This window comes from Balaenoptera ricei, chromosome 11 (genome assembly GCF_028023285.1).
Source record: "Balaenoptera ricei isolate mBalRic1 chromosome 11, mBalRic1.hap2, whole genome shotgun sequence".
Lineage (NCBI taxonomy): Eukaryota > Metazoa > Chordata > Mammalia > Artiodactyla > Balaenopteridae > Balaenoptera > Balaenoptera ricei.
The window spans coordinates 88,029,828-88,049,905 of NC_082649.1; the positions used below are offsets into that span (position 1 = coordinate 88,029,828).

General features: G+C 42.9%; 1 protein-coding gene across 3 annotated transcripts in view; it reads right to left on the reverse strand.

Moving 5' to 3' along the window:
• Nucleotides 1-688: 688 nt before the first annotated feature.
• Nucleotides 689-20,078, reverse strand: part of PROK2 (prokineticin 2) — a 411,215-nt gene continuing 391,825 nt past the window's right edge. The window contains exons 1-4 of one of the 3 annotated variants that reach the window (XM_059940188.1): nucleotides 14,817-14,912; nucleotides 11,228-11,353; nucleotides 3,128-3,190; nucleotides 689-1,618 (exon numbers count right to left, since the gene is read on the reverse strand). In XM_059940188.1, the coding sequence (XP_059796171.1) occupies nucleotides 1,514-1,618; nucleotides 3,128-3,190; nucleotides 11,228-11,353; nucleotides 14,817-14,912 (390 nt within the window). In that variant the 3' untranslated portion in view covers nucleotides 689-1,513. Of the gene's footprint in view, nucleotides 1,619-3,127; nucleotides 3,191-11,227; nucleotides 11,354-14,816; nucleotides 14,913-20,078 lie in introns of those variants that run through there. The other 2 variants (XM_059940189.1, XR_009505932.1) reach the window with 2 other exon arrangements.

The window sequence follows — 20,078 nt, forward strand, 5'->3', positions numbered from 1 at the left end:
TTGCAACGTTGAATCCATTTACAACACTTGGTGGGTTTTTCAAGGCCAGGCTACATTGGCATCGCTGTACGGCCAGCACCTAGCACCCTGCCTAACCACCCGTGATCAACACCCTGTTACTATCTGCTGAATCAAGACAGTGAAATCCCGTGAGTCCATTCCTGACAACAGTCAGTTTTGCATGTCATGATTTTCCTGCATGCTCCAAAACCTCACTGATTTAACACATTATTTTCATACTACCTTAAAACTCATGCAAACAGAACTTTTCTGTCCATAAAATGAAAACTTACACACTGTTAGTGCTATATTACCAACTTTGGAGTCTTTACCCATTTTAGAACGTGGGCTATATAGAAATCCGCTTGTAATAAAAACTGACAGCTGTGACAAAAATAAGGATATGATATTAAAAATAAATCAAATGATATATACTACTGTCATTATTCTGATACAGAATTTTTACACAGCAATATTGATACAGGTACAAATGACGGGATATCAGGCAATCCATTACAACAGATCTTTGGGTTACAAATAAAGTTTAAATGACAACTTAATACCGATTTAAAAATGATAACTAGTGTTACGCCAGATTAAAATCAATACTTCCTCTTCAAGTGACATTTTCTAGAACATCTCTAACTAGGAGACTTTCGTTAAAAAAAAAAAAAAAAAAAAACTTTATAAAAAGGAAAAGAAATAAATGTAATATTGTACTGGAAAAGTCTTTTAAAAAAATCCCAAATCTAGAAATCTGGACTAAATTACTTTGACTTCCCATTCTTTCTGTCCTCACACTAGTCAAACCACAGACCTGAAACCCACTTGCATAAGCAGGTTCAGTTAAAGTTCAGAAGCACCCCTGCCTCCACTCCATATAAGAGAAGTTTGGGGTCTAGTTCAAGTACACATTCTTTTCACTGTTTAAGTATCAGGCAAAAAGCTTGATTCTCATCAGTGATTCTGCCAGCAAGCTCAAGGATGTGGATCCCCACTTTAAAATGCTAGAGGGTCAGAGGGAAATGCCAAACAATAAAATGAGAGTCTTAAAACTCACTGAGGAGTGAGGGAAAGAGACCAAGGTGTGTGTGTGTGTGTGTGTGTGTGTGTGTGTGTGTGCATGCGTGCACACGCAGTGGGGCAGGGGGTGTTTTAAGAAAAAAAAAGTTTCTGTAACAAAATATCAAATTCCTATTCTCCGCACTTTTGTGAAAATGGACAAGTTACTGGCATTAAAAAAAAGCCAAACCAAAACACAAACAGGGAAGTGAAACTGGTTCCATAATGCCTTGCACTTTACATTTCTATTCAAAACATAAGTCCGCTTTCGATTAAAAAAAAAAGAAAAGTAACACATCACTTAAAAATCAAAGAGGAAAATGTTACTTGGAAAGTTGAGGAAGCAATAGCATTTCTTTCTGGCATATTATTTGTTTGGTACAATCACAGGTAAACAGACTCTACGGACATCGTGTGGCTGTTCACGTTTAAAGTTTCTCCTCTAAAGTGGTTACTTTCGGACTAAACAAGTATATCGGTTAAACGAAGTCCGTGAACAGGCTAAGCCGGGCATGCATGGACACGTGTGATGCATTCTCCGTCCAAAAAATGGAACCTAAAATAAAAAAGAAAACTGAGTCAGAGCAGGAAATGTTAAAAAAACAAAAACAAAAACAACTTGGTTGAGAAATCTCTTTGAATAATAATAGCTAGTGTTTATTGAGTATTAACTATTCATCAAACGACAGGCTCAGCACTTTTTTTATGTATTATCCTTTTCCATCCTTACGACCACTCTGTGAAGATGGCAAATACTTTAATTTACCCATTTTACAGACGAGAGACTGAGGCACAGAGAGATTAGGAGCTTGCCAAAGGTCACATATCCAGAACTTGAAGCCTGGCTGGCAGGTGGACCAGAGGGACCAAGCTTTTAACCAGCAAGCTACACTGCCTTCTACTTGTTCTCATTTTAATTCTTTTTAGAGCGTCCTGTGACTGAAGCTCCTTGAGGAGAACATAACGTTATGGGCACGACCACATGTATACAGTGAGCAAATAAAAATTCACTGATAATGAGAAATATATAAATTCATACATTTGTGCAAATATGTGAGGGAGTTCCCTGGTGGTCTAGTGGTTAGGATGGATTCGGTGCTTTCACTGCTGTGGCATGGGTTCAATCCCTGCTCAAGGAACTGAGATTCTGCAAGCCGCGCAGCGCGGCCAAAAAGAAAAAAAAAAAATCTATAAAAAAACCCCAGAAACCATTCCTCCCCCCTCCAAAAAAAAGATGTGAGATGAAGTCAAAATTCTGGGTGGGGCAAGGGGAGTACTAAGAGGAAAATTAGGGAACGAGGCAAGCTCGATTTGCAGAAATGCAATAAAGCAAACCTGGGCTTAGGGAGAACCAGCAGTGAAAGGTCAGCTTCATTCCAAGAGCCGTTCAATGGCTATTTCTAAGAGTCCTGCTCATGTCTTGGGTGAAGCTGGGTTGAGGAGGGTCAACCAGCAACTGGTGTGGTGGTTCTCTGTGCCGCGGCAAGTGGAGGACCCTCAAAACACGTATGCTTTCTAGAGGCAAAGAGCAAAAACCATTCTTCCCCCTGTAGGAGTGGTGCCCTCTTGAGAACCTGCATGCTTTGCAAGTGACAGGGAGAAAGTTTAACCCCAGGCCTGGAGGCAATCGATATTCAATGAAATGGGATGGCAAATTACCCGATCCAGGGTAATATGAGAGAGGCCAGCTCTTACAGACTCATGCCTCCGGGATCCTTCTACAGTTTCCGCAAGGCATGGAAATGCATCCTTCCTGCCTCCCAACTCAAATGCTTCCTTCGGTATCATTCTAGCCATATTTCCTATTCTTTCCACCAAAAGAGGCCGCCCCACACCAGTGATCTGTCCTTAGGAGAAAATCTGAGATGCATCTTCCAGATGCCTTCTAAATCGTTTCTTTATACATCAAACAAAAGGCTGTCTGCAGACAGTGGCAGAACCATTCTAACCTTATTTTTAGGTTGAACTGATTGGATGGACCCAATTCTATGGGTGTCCAACAACGGTCAAGGCTAATTACTCTGGGCATTATCTTTGGGTGCTCCCATGCTCGTGTTCTTCTTACCTCCTTTTTCCTTTTTCTTCTCTTCCTCTTTCTTCTTTCCTGCCTTCCATTTCCAAAATGGTTCTGGAAGGGCCAGGGAGATGGTTGAGATCAATAAATACAAAGGGAAGAAAGGGAAGCAGTAGGACGGCAGGGGAGGTATGTGGTGAACAGGCAGAGCCATTCCAGTTCCTTTGTCTTTCTGCAAGAGCATTATTTTCAAGGCTCTAATGACAGTGTCTACTTGGGGGCACCTTGGCCATCGGCTCCATGCAGACGCATGCTAGAATGGTTCTGTCACTGTGTGTGTCAAAAGGCCCACGGAGGGCTTCCCTGGTGGCGCAGTGGTTAAGAATCTTCCTGCCAATGCAGGGGACACAGGTTCGAGCCCTGGTCTGGGAAGATCCCACATGCCGCGGAGCAACTAAGCCCGTGAGCCACAACTGCTGAGCCTGCGCGTCTGGAGTCTGTGCTCCGCAGCAAGAGAGGCTGCGACAGTGAGAGGCCCACACACCGCGATGAAGAGTGGCCCCCACTCACCGCAACTGGAGAAAGCCCTCGCACAGAAACGAAGACCCAACACAGCCAAAAATAAATAAATAAATAAATAAATAAATTTATTTTAAAAAAAAAAGGCCCACAGATAGCTGGCTCATTTGTTGCCACCGAGACTATGTCACAGGAGGTGGAGGCAGCAGGAATGGCATGGACAATTACAAGTGGATGGTATGAGACGTTATAACTCATGACCTTTATGATCCTTTCTTGACCCTGAGATCTAAGAGATTCCTTTCACCGAGCCCCAGACTACTACACGAACCAATGGTTCTCAATTTGGGGTGATTCTGCCCCCAGCCCCCCAGGGGACATCTGGTAAGGTCCAGAGACATTTTTGTGTGTCACAAATGAGGGGAGGAGGCAGCACTGCCGGCAGCCAGTGGGTACAGGCCAAGGATGTTGCTAAACATCCCACAACTCAGGGGACAGTATCCACAGCAAAGGATTATCTGGTCTAAAAAAATGTCAAAAAAATGTCAACGGTGCTGAGGTTGAGAAAAATGAACACAGACAGCGATACCCAAGGAGCCTGGAACAAGTGAGCTCCAACTGTAATAAGGGTGTCAAACTGTATACATGGAGAACACCGAGCATGTGTCTGTTATTCATTCATTCAACAGGCATTTACCGCGTGTCACCAGCATATCAGACCCTATTTTAGGTGCTGCAGATACAGTGACGAACCACACAGGAAAGGCCTCTGCCCTTCATGGAACTTAAACTTTAATGACAGATACCCAGTAACATAGTTTCGGGTACTAAGAAGTGCCCTCATGGTTTCAGTGCGGTGCTCTGCGCATCTCGACACCATGGTCACTCTTTGGCCTGTCACGTGGGTCGTCCTCAGCAAAAGCAGCAGAAAAAAGAAATAACGCTGGCGGCCCGCCACGGGCCACATCAAGGCATCACGTATGAATGTCACACCAAAGCGGGAGCCAGATTTCTGCCTCGTTTTGACACAAGCCAAGTGGCCTCCTCTTGAGGTGAAGTAACGCACCTGACTGAGGTCACCTAGCTAGAAAAGGAACGTGTCACAGTCAAACCCAGCTCCATCTTCTTCCAAATACCACCAGGCCCAGACTCGAGGCTCTGGGAAGAAAGGGACTCTTGTTTATGAGGACACAACACTCTGCCTGGCACATAGGCATTTAAGAAATATTTTCTCGAGTGTGTCCTATCTCCTGCGCCCACCATAGGCTGTGACCTCCCTGTGACATTCTCAGGTCCTGGAGCTCCCCCTTTGCCCCGAGCCCCCCTGCCTGGCACTGATCAATGCCACCAAACTCGGAAGCCAAAGGCTCTCGTTTACATAGGGTCCCTCCAGGGTCTAGGAGGGGCCCTGGCAACGTGCTCACTAGGTCGTGTGTCTTTGTGAAACCTTCAAAAATATCTTTGTGTTATTCTGTTTCTTACTGGGAGCACCAAGATTGTGGAAGCGTCAACCTAGATCTCCTCCAACTGAACTTATTAACATAATGATTAGACTGTCCTGCAGGTCCCTTTATACCTGAATGCCCTTTTCCTATTTTTATGCTTTTTCAAGATCCAGTCTGTGTTTCTCCCTCCTTCCTCTGAACCTTTCTTCACTGGACCAGCCTGTAGCAGTTTTCTCCTCCATCTATGAGCTCTTAACCACACACACCACGATTTCTGACACGATACACCCCATAGATAACTTGCCCGTTTCTTGACGGGTCCATTCACTGCTAGTTCTACATTCACTGTATGACAAACCTAATAGGTGTCTGACAGTCACACATGCATGAGCAAGTGTTCATGGAAGATGCATCTTCAGATGTACAAATAAAGCCAAGGAGCTCATCACTCAGTACCAACGTGATGGTTTACTTTAGAATCAACTATACACTCAAGCTAATGTTTCTAATAGTCTAGGTTTCCAACCAGCAAATTCTAGAAGTTACCGAGGCAGAACCTTCAGCACTCTTGAGAAGGCATGATTCCCAATACATTCGCAGCACCTTTAAAGAGAAAACAGTCCTGATACGAAACAGAAGTATTATTCGTGCTGCCTCTCACAACAGAGTCAATTGTGTTAAAGAAGGAAACATAATGGGATACGTGCAGAAAAGCCTAGTCACGCGACATAAAAAGCACTGGCTCTCTTATAATTTTAATCTTAATAAAACCAGGCTTGTTACAACTTTTTCAATAGAAGTACACAGCTCCAAAAAATTCAAATGGTATAACAGTGCATAAAATTAAAATGACAAGTCCCACAGCTTCTGGTTTTAATAGCTATGAAGAGTGCCACTGTATCTTAATTTGGTGAAGTTCTAAATTGTTTCTTCTAATTTTTTTGGAGTAGGTATATACTCACATAACCCGAAATCATGCAGTACTTTATCTGCTCCCATCCTGTGAGGAGAGGGGTAACCTGGGGCCTGGGTTGATGGAGGTCGACCTGACACGGACCTGGGCCTCCCACTGCAGTGTGTCCCCAGAGGAAGTAAAGAAAAGCAGGGAATGGTGGGTCAGCCTCATTGGTTGGGTGAAACTGCACTTGAGTTGGGGGAGCCTTGAGCCTCTGGGACTAGGGGGCTCATAGAAGATTTGCAGGAAATGAGTGGTAGTTTCTATGAGTCAAGGGGACCCCCCGACACACACACACACACACACACACACACACACACACACACACACCCTGGCAATCATGTATGGCAGCCACAGCACCTGTGTGGACGAGAGGGCAAAAGAAGCTGTGTGCTCGGGGAGCTGATGAGTTCCCAAGGAGGCGAAGATGCTGTACCTCCTACGCTGTGTCCTGTAAGGCGCAGTGAATGAAGTATTACACAGGGTGCTCAACCGGGGTGATTCCAGCCTCCTCCCACACCCCCGTCCTCCCCGCCCAGGGAACACGTGGCAACGTCTGGCGGCACTTTCGGCGGGCACAACTGGGACGGGGTGCTACTGTCATCTAGGGGGTAGAGGTCAGAGATGCTGCTAATAAACATCCTACAATGCACACGGCGGCTCCTACAACAAAGAGTCATCCAGCCTAAAATGTCAAAAGAGCCCAGGTTGAGAAACCCCGTATTAAACTAAAGCATATTCATGTCTTGTGAGTCTCTCTGCCAATCTGAACCTGTAATCATGGCCATGAAGCTGTCCTGAGAGAGCAAATGCAGACAGTGGCTCTTGACATCTGTGACAGCAAATGAGCATACTTTGTATTCTTCCACCCATCTTTCGCTAAATTTTGCACTTATATTAGTTATATTTCAGTCAGTATTTTAAAAAATTTTATACTCTATTTGGAAATTAGGTCTATAATGTTTCACCATAAGTTGGTTCTGAAATAGAAACAGCTAATAACTTTTTAATTCTTCCTCTTTTTCTTTTTTTTTTTTTTACATGAACAAGACCCAGGTTTTAATCAGAAATTTTTTGCTTCAGGAAAGGAAAATGTATTAGTCAAGTTTTAAAGTGCAGCTCAAAAATAAAAATAGAAAACCAAAATGAGGGCTAAAAATGTTAACATAAAAAATGGAATGAAATTTAAAAACAAGATTAATTTTTTGAAGGAAACATAGTTGTTTAAATTTAAAATTTTTTGATAAAATAATAAGCAATAAGAATAAAAGTACTAGTCACATAATTCTAAACTTCCAAAGCCAATGGGTAATCAGAATGGGATGGACATGGCTAATCTTTATAAACTCTAGAAGTGTGGGTATTAATAGAAATGAATGTTTCTTAAACAGCAAAGTATTCCTAGTAGACATATGATTTAGTAATGCATTCTTAATTGTTAAAAAACTAATTGTTAAAAATCAATACATGTTAAAACTATTATTTGCCTAAAAATGTGTTTAGAAAACATGCATCCTATTCTTTTTTTTTTTTTTTAACATCTTTATTGGAGTATAACTGCTTTACAATGGTGTGTTACTTTCTGCTTTATAACAAAGTGAATCAGTTATACATATACATATGTTCCCATATCTCTTCCCTCTTGCGTCTCCCTCCCTCCCATCCTCCCTATCCCACCCCTCTAGGTGGTCACAAAGCACAGAGCTGATCTCCCTGTGCTATGCGGCTGCTTCCCACTAGCTATTTTACATTTGGTAGTGTATATATGTTCATGCCACTCTCTCACTTTGTCCCAGCTTACCCTTCCCCCACCCCGTCTTCAAGTCCATTCTCTACATCTGCGTCTTTATTCCTGTCCTGCCCCTAGGTTCTTCAGAAACTTTTTTTTTTCTTTAGGTTCCATATATATGTGTTAGCATACGGTATTTATTTTTCTCTTTCTGATTTACTTCAGTCTGTATGACAGTCTCTAGGTCCATCCACCTCACTACAAATAACTCAATTTCATTTCGTTTTATGGCTGAGTAATATTCCATTGTATATATGTGCCACATCTTCTTTATCCATTCATCTGATGTGCATCTTATTCTTTTTAAGTAGACATATTTTATTCTATTTTTGAATTATCAAATGTGAAGTTAAAAACTTTACAGTTACAAAATCGTAGCCTAGCAGTGACTGTAAACTCTACAAGTTAATTGATACATCTGAAACAAAACAGTAAAATAAACTCAGGGGCCACCAGTTTCTACTTACAGGTCTCAGTTTTATTCATCAAATACTGTTCACTTTATCAAAATAAACAAACATCTGTGGCTAATGTCAAGACCAAACCAGAATGGAAAGTTTAAAATTTGAGCAGGTATAGTCCTCACCTATTCGTAGCCTGTGTTTTTAAAGCACCAATACCTGGGACCACAGTCAGAGTTAATCCACTTTTTTTTTTTAACCAAACAAAAAGAAAACAGGGAGGTAAAAGTAATAAACACATTGCATTAAAAAGAATTTTCTGTCTGCGTTTTTACCATCTACTAATGAGCTGTAAAACTTCAGAGTGGAGTTTCACCAGGACATGTTTATTAAAAACTTTTTTTTTTCTTGAGTTGTTTTGAATAGAATATAATTGAAAGATACTCTGGAAGAACTAGATTTTCATCGGCATAAATTAATTTCGCCCAAGACAAGTAACAACTCTGGGACTAGAACTCAGTCATCGAAATGACCTATGAAAATGTGTTTTCAAGACAGAAAAATAACCAGTATGAAAAGCTGTAACATTGAGGTCTAGAAACACATTTCAAGTGGGCATTTGAATAGGGGGTAAGTTCAGATCTGACATTAAAATCTTATTTTTTCAGTACTTCACTTCTTTTATCACTTAATTCTATTAGGAAAACCCTACTCTGTTATTATAGACTTTGTTATTAAGTGTGATAAAAACACAGCACAGAGATGTACCTGGGTTTACGGCAGGAGAATGACTTTGTTTCCTTTCAGAACTGACGTTGCACTAAACCTCAACTAGAAACTAGAGGAACCGGGGAGGCAGAATCTGGTTCTCTTGTCAAAATATCTCAGATTTGGAAAACTCATTGGAACTACAGGACGAGACAGGTGCCAACTCTGGACCATCATCCTTCATCTCTGTGAGCATCTTCCCCACACAAACCAGTTTGGGTTAATTGCGCTGAAAAACATGTTCAAATTAAACATGACGACAGCTTTCACGGAAGTAGGAGAATATAGTGGTTAAGACGACACAGACAATGGAGCATCAGACAGAAGTGAAATCCAGAGCCTGCCCTCTGACCTATCACCTTGGGACCTCAGCCACTTACTGAGCCCCTCTGAGGCTGAATGTTGTTGCACGGAAAATAGGACAAAACTAAATCTTACTTCACAGGCTTCTTGGGAGTATTACATGAGAAACACATCCACAACACTTAGGATCCAGCGTCCGGTACAAGACTGCATCCAACGAGTGGCAACTAGTACTGCGATTCATACAAAAATAGTTCCCCAGAATGTGTCACTCTTCACTCGCTCTAGCAAACTGGCCCCGAGATTCTAGTACCCGGGGCACGTGAGGTTATACTAATCCTGTACGAAGACAACGTAAGTCTTAAAGGAGGGTGAGTTAAGAGTCAACTTTTCAGCGACAGCGACTCCAATGGACAAAAGATGACTCTCATTGGATAAGGCTGATGATAAAAACTGAGAGCAAGGTCAAAGGCGGCTGGGCCGGCTTCACCACCCCTCCCCACCCCCCTGCCGCCCACCCGGGGTGGGGAGGGGTGGAGTCTGGCACGGAGCCAGACAACTAACGGTTTAAAACATTTCCTGTCTCAAAATGGCCAAGAATAAAAGGTGCATATCATGCTTACAAACGACAAGACCGGCTCACGGGGAGGAAAGGTCTAAACACAACAGGAAGTGTTTCTCAAGGAAACCACAGGAGAGCCCAATGCCGTCTTCAGGTGGGTCCAATCAACCAGGGTCCCCATTACAGCGCACAGAGCGAAGCCCAAGCCAATATACGTCCTTCCTTATTTCATTCCAAGAGAGTCAAAATATTAGCTGTTATCTGTAACTCTGGAGGACGGGAAAGATGTTTGGCACTACTACAGTTTTAAACCCTAAGCCACGTGTGGAAAAAAAAAAAAAAAGCAGAAGGTGGAATCCAGCTTGCTTTGAAAACGTTCAACCTATTTTAAGACGAGAGGATACCACGTGTAGAGAGAACACTGCAGGGGACTGAACTCGCCGCCAACAAGCCACCAGGCCTGGGACTTGTCCTTCAGCACACATCCCTGCCCCTGCACCCCACGTAACTGCTGGGTAAATGAAGATGTACCACTAGAAGAGCAAGGCACCTGCAAGCTGGCATCCCTGGGGGATCTGGCTGTACTCATACTGTATTTCAAACGTTTTGAATCTGAAGGGCAAGGATTCTCCAGGCTCCACAAACTTCTCTGCTCTCTCCTGCCTGCCACCCACCCCCTTCCAGAAGTCACGTACAGCTGCCCGACCCCTGCAGTCAGGAGAGTCTGCAACCCCTGGGGACACAACCTCTAAAGCGCTGTCTAGCCCTGCCACTGGTCCTGCCACTTCTTGGCAATAACTTTTCAAAAGTGGTGTTCAGGGCATTGTGATATTGAGCTGTTAGATAATAAATTGGCAAGTTAAATATCGTGAACCTCCATGGTTGTGAACAATGCATCCTGTGGAGACAGTCAAAATATAGGACTTTCAAGTTAAGATACAAGAGTGATTGCATCATGGATGAGTTTCTGCAAAAACCAAAACACAAACTTATTTACTTCTGCCTTTTCGGTAGGTCTGACGTTAAAAGTCTTTTCAAGAGCTTTCATACTCTGATTTCTGCAAAGAAGCATACACAGTACACACACACACACACACACACACACACACACATATATATATATATCCTAAAATTTTTTAAGCAAATTTAAGTGTTTGAAATTATTTTCATGAAATGTTTCTAATGCCACGAGAAGCATGATATGTAAATGATGAATAGAATAAGGATGGTAAAGGATACAATTCTCTCAAATGGAAAGGGAAAGGAGTGAGGAAGTGGTTTTCCACTTCAACTTCTCTGATTCCCAACTTCTAGCACATTACCCGGGGTTTCATGTCACACAGGCCTTGCTCAGAGTTGAGTTACTGCAATGTAAGAGAACCACCAAGAACACAAACATATATACTAACTTTACGAGTCAGCGGATGGCAGCTGTCTCCCACTTTGCCCATCGGTGTGCAAATCCGTATGCTCTTAACCCAGATACTAACAGCACAGCACATGGCTCCACCACACTGGGGGTCCTTGTCGCAGGCCTGAAATGTAATAAGCACACAGATAAATACAGATAACAGGAATGACTCAGGCTAAGGGGATCTAAAATTAGCAGTAAAAAAAAAAAAATGCCCTTTTAATATCCAACCACTATGATTTTAATAATCTTACATATAAAAAAAGAACTGTTATCTTCATTTGCTTGAACATATTTACAACAAAATCTGATCAGAAGTGATTTTCCCACTTGGGTAAAAAAAAAAAAAATCGCCTAAATAATGGCTCACACATGATGAAAATCTTAAACCACAAGATTTTAAAAAAACAAAATCAGCTCTCTTTTTCTTGTGCTTTATGGATGAATCGGCTTTGAATTTGAAGAACGTGTCTATATTAGTCTTTTACCACACATGGCCATTAGGAACTACATAAATTGAATCACAAGATTTTATGACTATTAACTGCAGAACACATTGGGCCCAATTTTAAAAAGGATTTAAATGGTCTCTAAATCTAGCATGAAATGCTCCAGACCCATAAAGGCACTGATGTAGATTTTTAAAATACTGCTCATTTTCCTTCAAATATTTGCATTTTGGTTCACGAGATTTGATGTTTCTCACACCATTGACTTGATTTGCACCATTTCCTTTCGAAAGAAAGAAATCTCACAGGTTGAGAATGGACACACCAAGACTTTTTGCCTTATATTACTCTTTTCCGGGTAAGTAACCTGCAAAAAGGAAATTATTGGCTTAGGATATACATATGTGTGCATTACAAAGTTACCTGAACTATCCTATAAGATCCATCAGATTTAGAAATGCAAGCGACAGATGCAATTATCAACAGTGATTACTCAAGACCGTTGTTCCTGATATAAAAAATTGTAAATACATATAATCAAAGAATTAACTATGGAAGAGTTTCCATACTTGACTAAATAGAAGTAAATAATGAAGTCTAAACTTATTTGCATGAAAATAGATCTGAAGAACTATTCTTCTTTCCTAGAACCAACCATAAATAGGATGCTTGGTTTGAATGGTGTGCAGTAATGTTTCGCTAGTGATAAGGTAAAAGCATCCTGTACTATATACGTAAGAAGCTAAAAAGTGTATAATTTAGACACAAATTTTAAATGTAGATTTAATGGAAACAACTAAAACACTTCTTCAGAGTTGTTGGTTTGGGGGACAGCTATAACTTCTCAAAATGGAAATATATGGGCACACTCTTATTCACTATTTTTTCATTAAAAGTGATCAACTATCTTGCTTTAGAATTGGTTTTCCTTCCTCCATAAGAATTTTTTCTCGAGCTATTTAAAACAAATATCTGGATTTAAACTACAGTTTTCATCTTGGGGTGTTTGAACATTTATAGGAAAATATATAAACATTCCCACTTTTCCAATTTTTATTTGAATGCCAGAAATCACACATAGGTAGCCATTACATTCCATAAATGAGACATTCAATACACGATCTTTTCCAATACTGTTTTAACAAATTCATGTGGCCATATAAATCAATTTAAAAAGAACTACATATACTACCCCCAAAAAAGTAAATATTTAAGGTGGAGGTTTCAGGCAATATTTTATTTCAACAGATGTGACTTGTCAAGAGCAGGAATTCTGAAGCCCCACTAGCTCTTTTAATAAGACAATCAAAATTCAGCCAAAATCTCTTAAAATTCAATCAATCACTTGGATGTTTAACATCCTAGAGATGACGTATCTAGATAAGTTATTGAGTTTTTTATTTGACTCCAGATGGTTCCTGTCATGGAAACATAACTACATTTCTTTATTGCCATGCTGTTTTAGAGAAATTTTTTAAATTCTTTTTTTTTTTTGTAGCACTGATTTAAAACAACAAGAAAAACAGCACACATAATTATATAATAAGCCCAGTCTAAACCTTAACAGATAAACATTCAATGTGATAAAATTTCATTGTGTAACACAAAAAGCTTCAGTTCTCAGAAATACAAAGAATTGCATAGGTTTATATATTTTTAATTAGACAGCTGTTTCCTAATGCCCTTCATATTTAACCCACTGCTGATCTATTCAAATAGTGTTGTTGTCTTGTGAATGGAACAAAAAGATACTTATATCACAAAGGAATCTGGGACTCAGAGGATTAGGAGAAATTTAAAATGAGCCAGCAGGGGAAGAGGGGGAAAAAAAACTCATCAGGTTTCAATTCTCATGTATTAGAAAGACCTGTGAAAACTTTTTTTCAACCACAGGGACTGACAAAGCTATTCAAATACATTTGTAAAAATCTCTACAAACCATTCTAATAAATATCACAATGCTTATAATTAAGCATCTCTTGGCTGTAACCCAACTCTCTATTGGCTGTAACCAAATACTGTTCTAGTATGAGGACTTTCAATGTGCTATAAGCCTATTAACTAACATGGAGACAATAGAGCTTAATTTTCTCAAGACAATGACATTTCCCTTAAATTTAAATGTTATTTCATTATCTGTATATCATCATTTCAAACACAGAAGTTTTATTTAAACCCTATTGTGTGCACTTAGATATTTGAAATAATTTAATGGAGGTGTAAAATAATTTCAGACTTAAAAAAGAAGAGTAAAGCATTTAACAATCAGGAAATGGTAGCGATTTTGCGTTGTTGACGTAGACTAGACATTTTTATCTGGTGCTGTAAACTCATCCTTCGGATCCACACAAAGAAAATTGTTGGTGGACGCAGAAGAGAACTGAACTAGTTCCTACTTCTACAAATGATGAAGACATCTCTCTAAACTGCAACATCTACATGGCAACCTATTCCATAATTAAGCCGGAGCACTGGAGGTGCTTTATCAATAACTGGAAGTGGAAAACTTTTACAGGGAGAACCTCGGGACGCTGGAAAAACAAAAACAAACAAAGCAAAAAACCTGGAACCCAGAAGGCAGCGTCCACATTGCTTTTCAAAGTGCACATATGTCCTCGGACCAAGTTATTTCCAAGCGTTTTTGCGGAGGATGCTTCGGGGAGCAAACTCCTTGACTACAGAATTAAGGCTCCCGGGATCTGGGGGTACTGGGCTTGCCCCTCTGCATTTCAGGACACTAAAATTTTAAGGATAGGGGCTGGAATGTCTGGGGAAAGTGCTTGAGAAAACCGCGAAAAGAAACTTCTTTCAGCTTAAGAGAAAAACAGACCAAACACGAGGAGAGAGGGGGAAGCAAGCGGGAGAAGGTGGTGATGAAGGTGGTGAGGTGAGACTGTGGTCACTTTTTCTTCCAGGGAGCGCCCGATGTCCTGGCCGTCCGCGGCTTTGGGAGCAGGGCACTTTTCCAAGTGCGCCAAAGGGCGACTGGAGCAGGAGTCCCCGCCCGGGATGACCCTCCCGGTGGCCCCCGCCTCCCCGTGGCGGTCGCCCCCCCCCCCGTCCCCCACCCGGTGCCTCTCGGGCGCGCGCGAGGCGGGCGCGCATCCCGGGCGGACAGGTGCACCGGGGGCCGCTTACCCCGGTGATGACGGCGGCGTCCCCCGCGGGGGGCTTGGGCAGCAGCGGCGGCAGAAGCAGCAGGAGCAGCAGCGGGGCGCAGCGCGGGCTACTCATGGCGCCCTCGGGCCTGGGCGGCGGTTGGGGGGCCGTTGGGGGCGCGCGGGCTGGAGCGCGGAGCAGCGGGCGGGCGGGCGTCTCGCGCGAGCCTGCCGGCGGCTATAAAGGCGAGTCCCGCCGTGACTCACGCCGCCGCCCGGGCAGCCGCACGCGCGGGGGCCACGGCGCGGGCGCACCTCCCGCGCCCACCCGGCCCGACCCGGCCCGCGTGCCCCCCCGCGCATGTGCTGCCGCGGGCCCCCGCGCCCCCGCCCCGGGCGCCACGCAGGCAGCGCCCGCCGCTGCCTTCCGCACGCGCCCGCATGGCTTTTGTGGTCGGGGACACCCTCCTCTGCTGTCCTGGTTTCCCCAGTTCCACGTGCTCAGCGCCGCAAACTTGCAGCTCATTTGCTCTCCAGATGTTTAGGGAGCGCCTACTACGTGCTAGGCGCTGTGGACACACGGGGGGAGCAAGGGAGGTGATAAGAGCCGCTCAATTCGTTCATTTTTGTATGTCACCTACTGCCCCTGTGTCCGTCCTTAGGGTCCAGTAACCGAACAGAAAAAGACATCAAACAAACACCCTGGGAACGTGGAAGACGGGGGGGGGGGAGGGGGGGGAAGAACAAAGGGAGGGCAAAATTATCCCACATCCCTGACGACACTGAGGGGGTCTGTCCTTCCAGCTGTGGGAGGCCAATTTCTTTCTTTCATTTCAAATGCTGTTCCTTTCTGCTCACATCTGTTCCCGACCCTCTGCTCTCTGATTTTCCTCGCATGCATTTCCTCTCTTTAACATCGCGCCAGCTTCAGGCAGAGCAGTTCAGAATGATGCCAAAGCGGAATGAGATCGCCAGGCTTCGGATGCCAGCCTGAGGCCCCTTAAGCTCTAGGTAGGCAGCTCTCTCTTTTACTTTCTAGCCCAAGATAATCACCCTTCAGTCTTTATAAGATGCAATACGGCGGTACTGGGATTCGTTCATTCGTGTCAACATGACTTGAGTGCCTACTGGGTTCTAGGCCACCTACGAGAGGACCAGTGACAGATTTGCCTTCCACCTGTGACCTCGAGCCTAGCTCCAAGAATCTCAGACTGTTCTTCCTCAACGAAATTGATTTCAAGAATACCTAGGTGTGACCACACCAAACTTGCTGCCACTGAAGTTTTGGGAAGCCCAACTTTCTTCCTGAAACCTCAGCTTTCCCTGGTCTCAAAAGGACCACAAACTGTTGAAAAGCAGATGCGTCTTCCAGTCTCTGTAATAAATGCAGTGAGGAGAGTGGGGACAAAGTTACTTTCAGTCTGTGGGGCTCCCCCATGGCAAAGCATTCAGACTAAACGTGTAAAAACAAAACAAAACAAAACAAACAAACAAACAGGCAATTATCCAAATGAAAACAGCTGAGTATTTAGAAAACTAGATCTTTGATTTTAAAAAGCTTTTTCATGCGTGTTTTTATGTTTGAGAAACGTCTTTAAAGAGAAAGCAAAAAAGCATCAAACTTTTTTTTTTTATGTTTTAAAAAACTGTTAAAATTGGATTCACAGTAAAATAAGTGGGAACAGTAGCAAGTGACAGATTGGTGGAAAGTTTCCTTTTCCAGTCTCCATGCCAATGCTAGCATTGGAATGCTGCCGGGTAAACGTAAAAACCAGTCAACATGGATTTTAACATTCCTACAACTTTTTTTTTTAATGGTCTATTTCATATGTGTTACTACTGAACGCCAGCTTGGGTATTCCCTGCTTCTCCAAGCATAGAAAACCGGATACGTATTCATAGGAAAATCAGTTTTCAAAAGTAGATGGCTTCATACATTGCTGTTTGGAAAACAATCCTCATAAGGCTGTTTTGAAACAAGGTTGGAAACACTTAACAATAGGGTTGGTTTGGTTTCATATTGATTCTTTTGATCCTGCTGTTTCTTTTAATTGTTTTAATGCTTTAGATGAGAAATGAAGGCCTCTGATATGACAGATCTTTGCATCCATGGCCAAGTTATAAAATTGAAGTCTGAAAGTTAGTACCATCTTAGAAAGATGAAAGGTTGAGTTTAATTAGTTCACAAATATCAGCTAGGAAGGCCATTACTGAAATAGAAATTGATGAGTAGTTTAACTATTCTGTTCTCTTCCTTACTGTTAATTGTGCCACATGATCAATGCAGCCGTGGGATAACTATAGAAGGAGAAGCAAACTTTGTGTAGTTCAGAGTGTAGCCTCCCGTGTTCTAGCAGACCATCAAGGCTCAGCTGAATTGAAAGGGGCAGTACAGGAAAGTCCACAGACCCCAGGTTTGTGAATCAGACTGACCTGGATTGGAATTCTCAGTGACCAGCGGACAAGTTGCTTAAATCTTTTTAAGCCTCTGTTTTCTTAGTTGTAAAATGGATAAAAAATACCAACCTCAAGGTATACAACCTCCACGGGGTTTAAAGATTATAATACCTTAAAGTACTTAGCACCGTCCTTAAAACATACGGGGAGCCCTGTTAAGCACTGCCTCTTATTAAGTCTCTTCCTTTGGTGTCCTCTGATAATGTCAGCCAACACTGATAGTTTTTTCTGTCTTGCTCACCAGACTAGATTATACACTCATTGGGATAAGGATCCTTGTGTCTAATTTAGCACACACCCCTCTTGGCACATAGGCATGTGGCAGGCCCTCAGGAACTGATGATCACTGAGAATATATCCCATGGAGGATAGTCTGGAGACGGGTTACAAGAAAGAGATATACAGTGTGGACACATTTAATTTACATGAATCAATTAAATACAGTCATCAAAAAGCTAGAGGGATACATGCTTTACCTGGGGCCGTTGATTCAGCCTGCCACTCTACTCAGGGGACATGTGACTGAAATGAGGTGAACTAGGAGATACAAACCTCTCATTACAGTCACTCTGGGACTCAGGCTGACGAAGCCTCCATCTCAACATGTGCTTCATGATTGCCAGTGTAGGGTGGTGTTAATGGGTTAAATTATGTCCCCACCGAAAGCAGTTTTCAAGTTCTTACCCCACAGTACCTGTAAATATGACCCTATTTGGAAGTAGGGTCCTTTGCAGATGTAATCAATTTAAGACGAGGTCCTACCGAATTAGGGTGGGCCTAAATCCAATGACTGGTGTCCTTATAAGAGAAAGAAGAGGGATACTTGGGCACAAAGACACACAAAGAGAAGGCTAAGTGAAGATGGAGGCAGAGATTGGAGTGATGCATCTACAAGCCAAGGAGCCCCAAGGATTGCCAACAACCACCAGAACGTGGAAGAGTCAAGGAAAGTTTCTTCCCTAGAGCCTTCCAAAGAGCCTTCCAAAGAAGCAGAAGAAGCATGGCCTTGTTGACACCTTGATTTTGGATTTTTAGCCTCCAAAACTGTGAGAGATTAAGTTTTTGTTGTTTTAAGCCCCCCAGTGGTGGTAATTTCTCATGGCAGCCACAGGAAACTAATCCAGGTGAATGGAGCTGGAGGGTTGCACACCAGCTCTCGAATGCCTCTGCCTGGAATTGACACCTGTCACTTCTGCTCACGTTTTAATGGCCAAGAAGAAGTCAAAGGACTTAGTCTGTCTTCAAGGTGACAGACAATGCAAGTCTGTAATACACTCTGGTTTCTGAGGAGAACCAGAAATCCGGGGAGCAGCACCATATTTTACAGGAAAGAAGTCATGCATGGCTTGGACTCCTTAATGAGCACGTAATAGGGAAGAACCTTTGTATTCTATTACAAGTTCATCACTAAAGGGATGTTGCCTATAAGCTTAAATTATCCATGATGGCCCTTCTCTGGGAACCCTGCCTGCCAGGTAATGAGCATTAAGCTGAAATACCTTTGTTTAGCTCTCAGGGAACATCCTGACCAGGCCCACCCGTGAATGACTGCAAGGAGGAAGAAATTAACACATCCCCTCTGGAGTCTGACCGGAACCAGGAGATGTTTGACTTTACTCCCTCCCCTTTTAGTATAAAAGAAGCCTGAATTCTAACTCAGGCAAGAGGGTTCTTTGGGATACAAGTCCACCATCTTCGCGGTTTGCTGGCTTTCTGAATAAAGTCACTGTTCCTTGCCCTAACAACGCGTCTCTTGATTTATTGACCTGTTGTGCGGCGAGCAGTACAACTTTGGACTTGGTAATAAGCTTAATGAACTTTGAAGGATACTAGTTATTATTATAAATGATAATGTATTCTTTCCTTTGTTTTTTTCCCAGTTCGGTATTCCCTATACTAGAATTGTACAAAGACTCTGAAAAAAAAGTAAATGTAAAAACTATTTTCTTTTAGGTGGGTGGTAAACTGAAATTCATTTATTCAACAGACATCTACTAAGTACTTACTATACGCAGATATTGTGTAAGGCACTGGAGGTACAGTGGTGAGCAAAGCATGTGAATCCAGCCCCCTGGGATTTTACAGTCTAGTGGGAAGAAGGACATGAATCAAATAATCATACAATTATGTAATTATAGGAAACAGGTAGAGCACTAGGAGAGAGCATGTGGGGAGACCTGGAGGTTTCCTTAAGGTAATGGTGTCAAAGCTGAGATCTGAAGCTTGAACAGGATTTAATTGAGATAAATGAGGGCAGCGGGAATGCGGGGTGGCTGGGCATTATTCCAGGCAGGGGAATTGCTTGTACTGGAGACTGGAAAGAGCATCCATGTTCAAGGAGCTGAAGAGAGGCCAGTGTTGCCCAAAGAATGAGTCTAAAGGGAAGTCTGGTACAAATGTGAAGCCAGAGCAGTGGTAGGGACCCAATACAGAGCCTTTTGTAGGGCACGCTGAGGATCTTAGTCTTACTATGGCTGGAGAAGAGAGAAAACATTAAGGATGGACCAGGCATGACGCAAGTAGCTTTTGAAAAGGAGACCCTTCTCCAGTACCAAACTCCTCGTGCCCCTACCCCGAACCTCTTTGGGTGAAGGCAACTCCAACCTTCTGAGGATGACCTTGGAGCCACCCTTGACCTTCTCTTTCTCCCACACCCCCTGTCCAATCCATCTGGAATCCGACCACTTTTCCCTCTGTCAGGGCCACTCTTCTCATTTGAAGCCATGATCATCTCCAGCCTGGATTACTAGCATCGCCTCCTTACTGGCCCCCTGGTCTCACCCTTGCCCTCTACATCCTATCATCCCTCCAGCTGCCTCAGCTCTTCCACTCCAGCCATACCAGC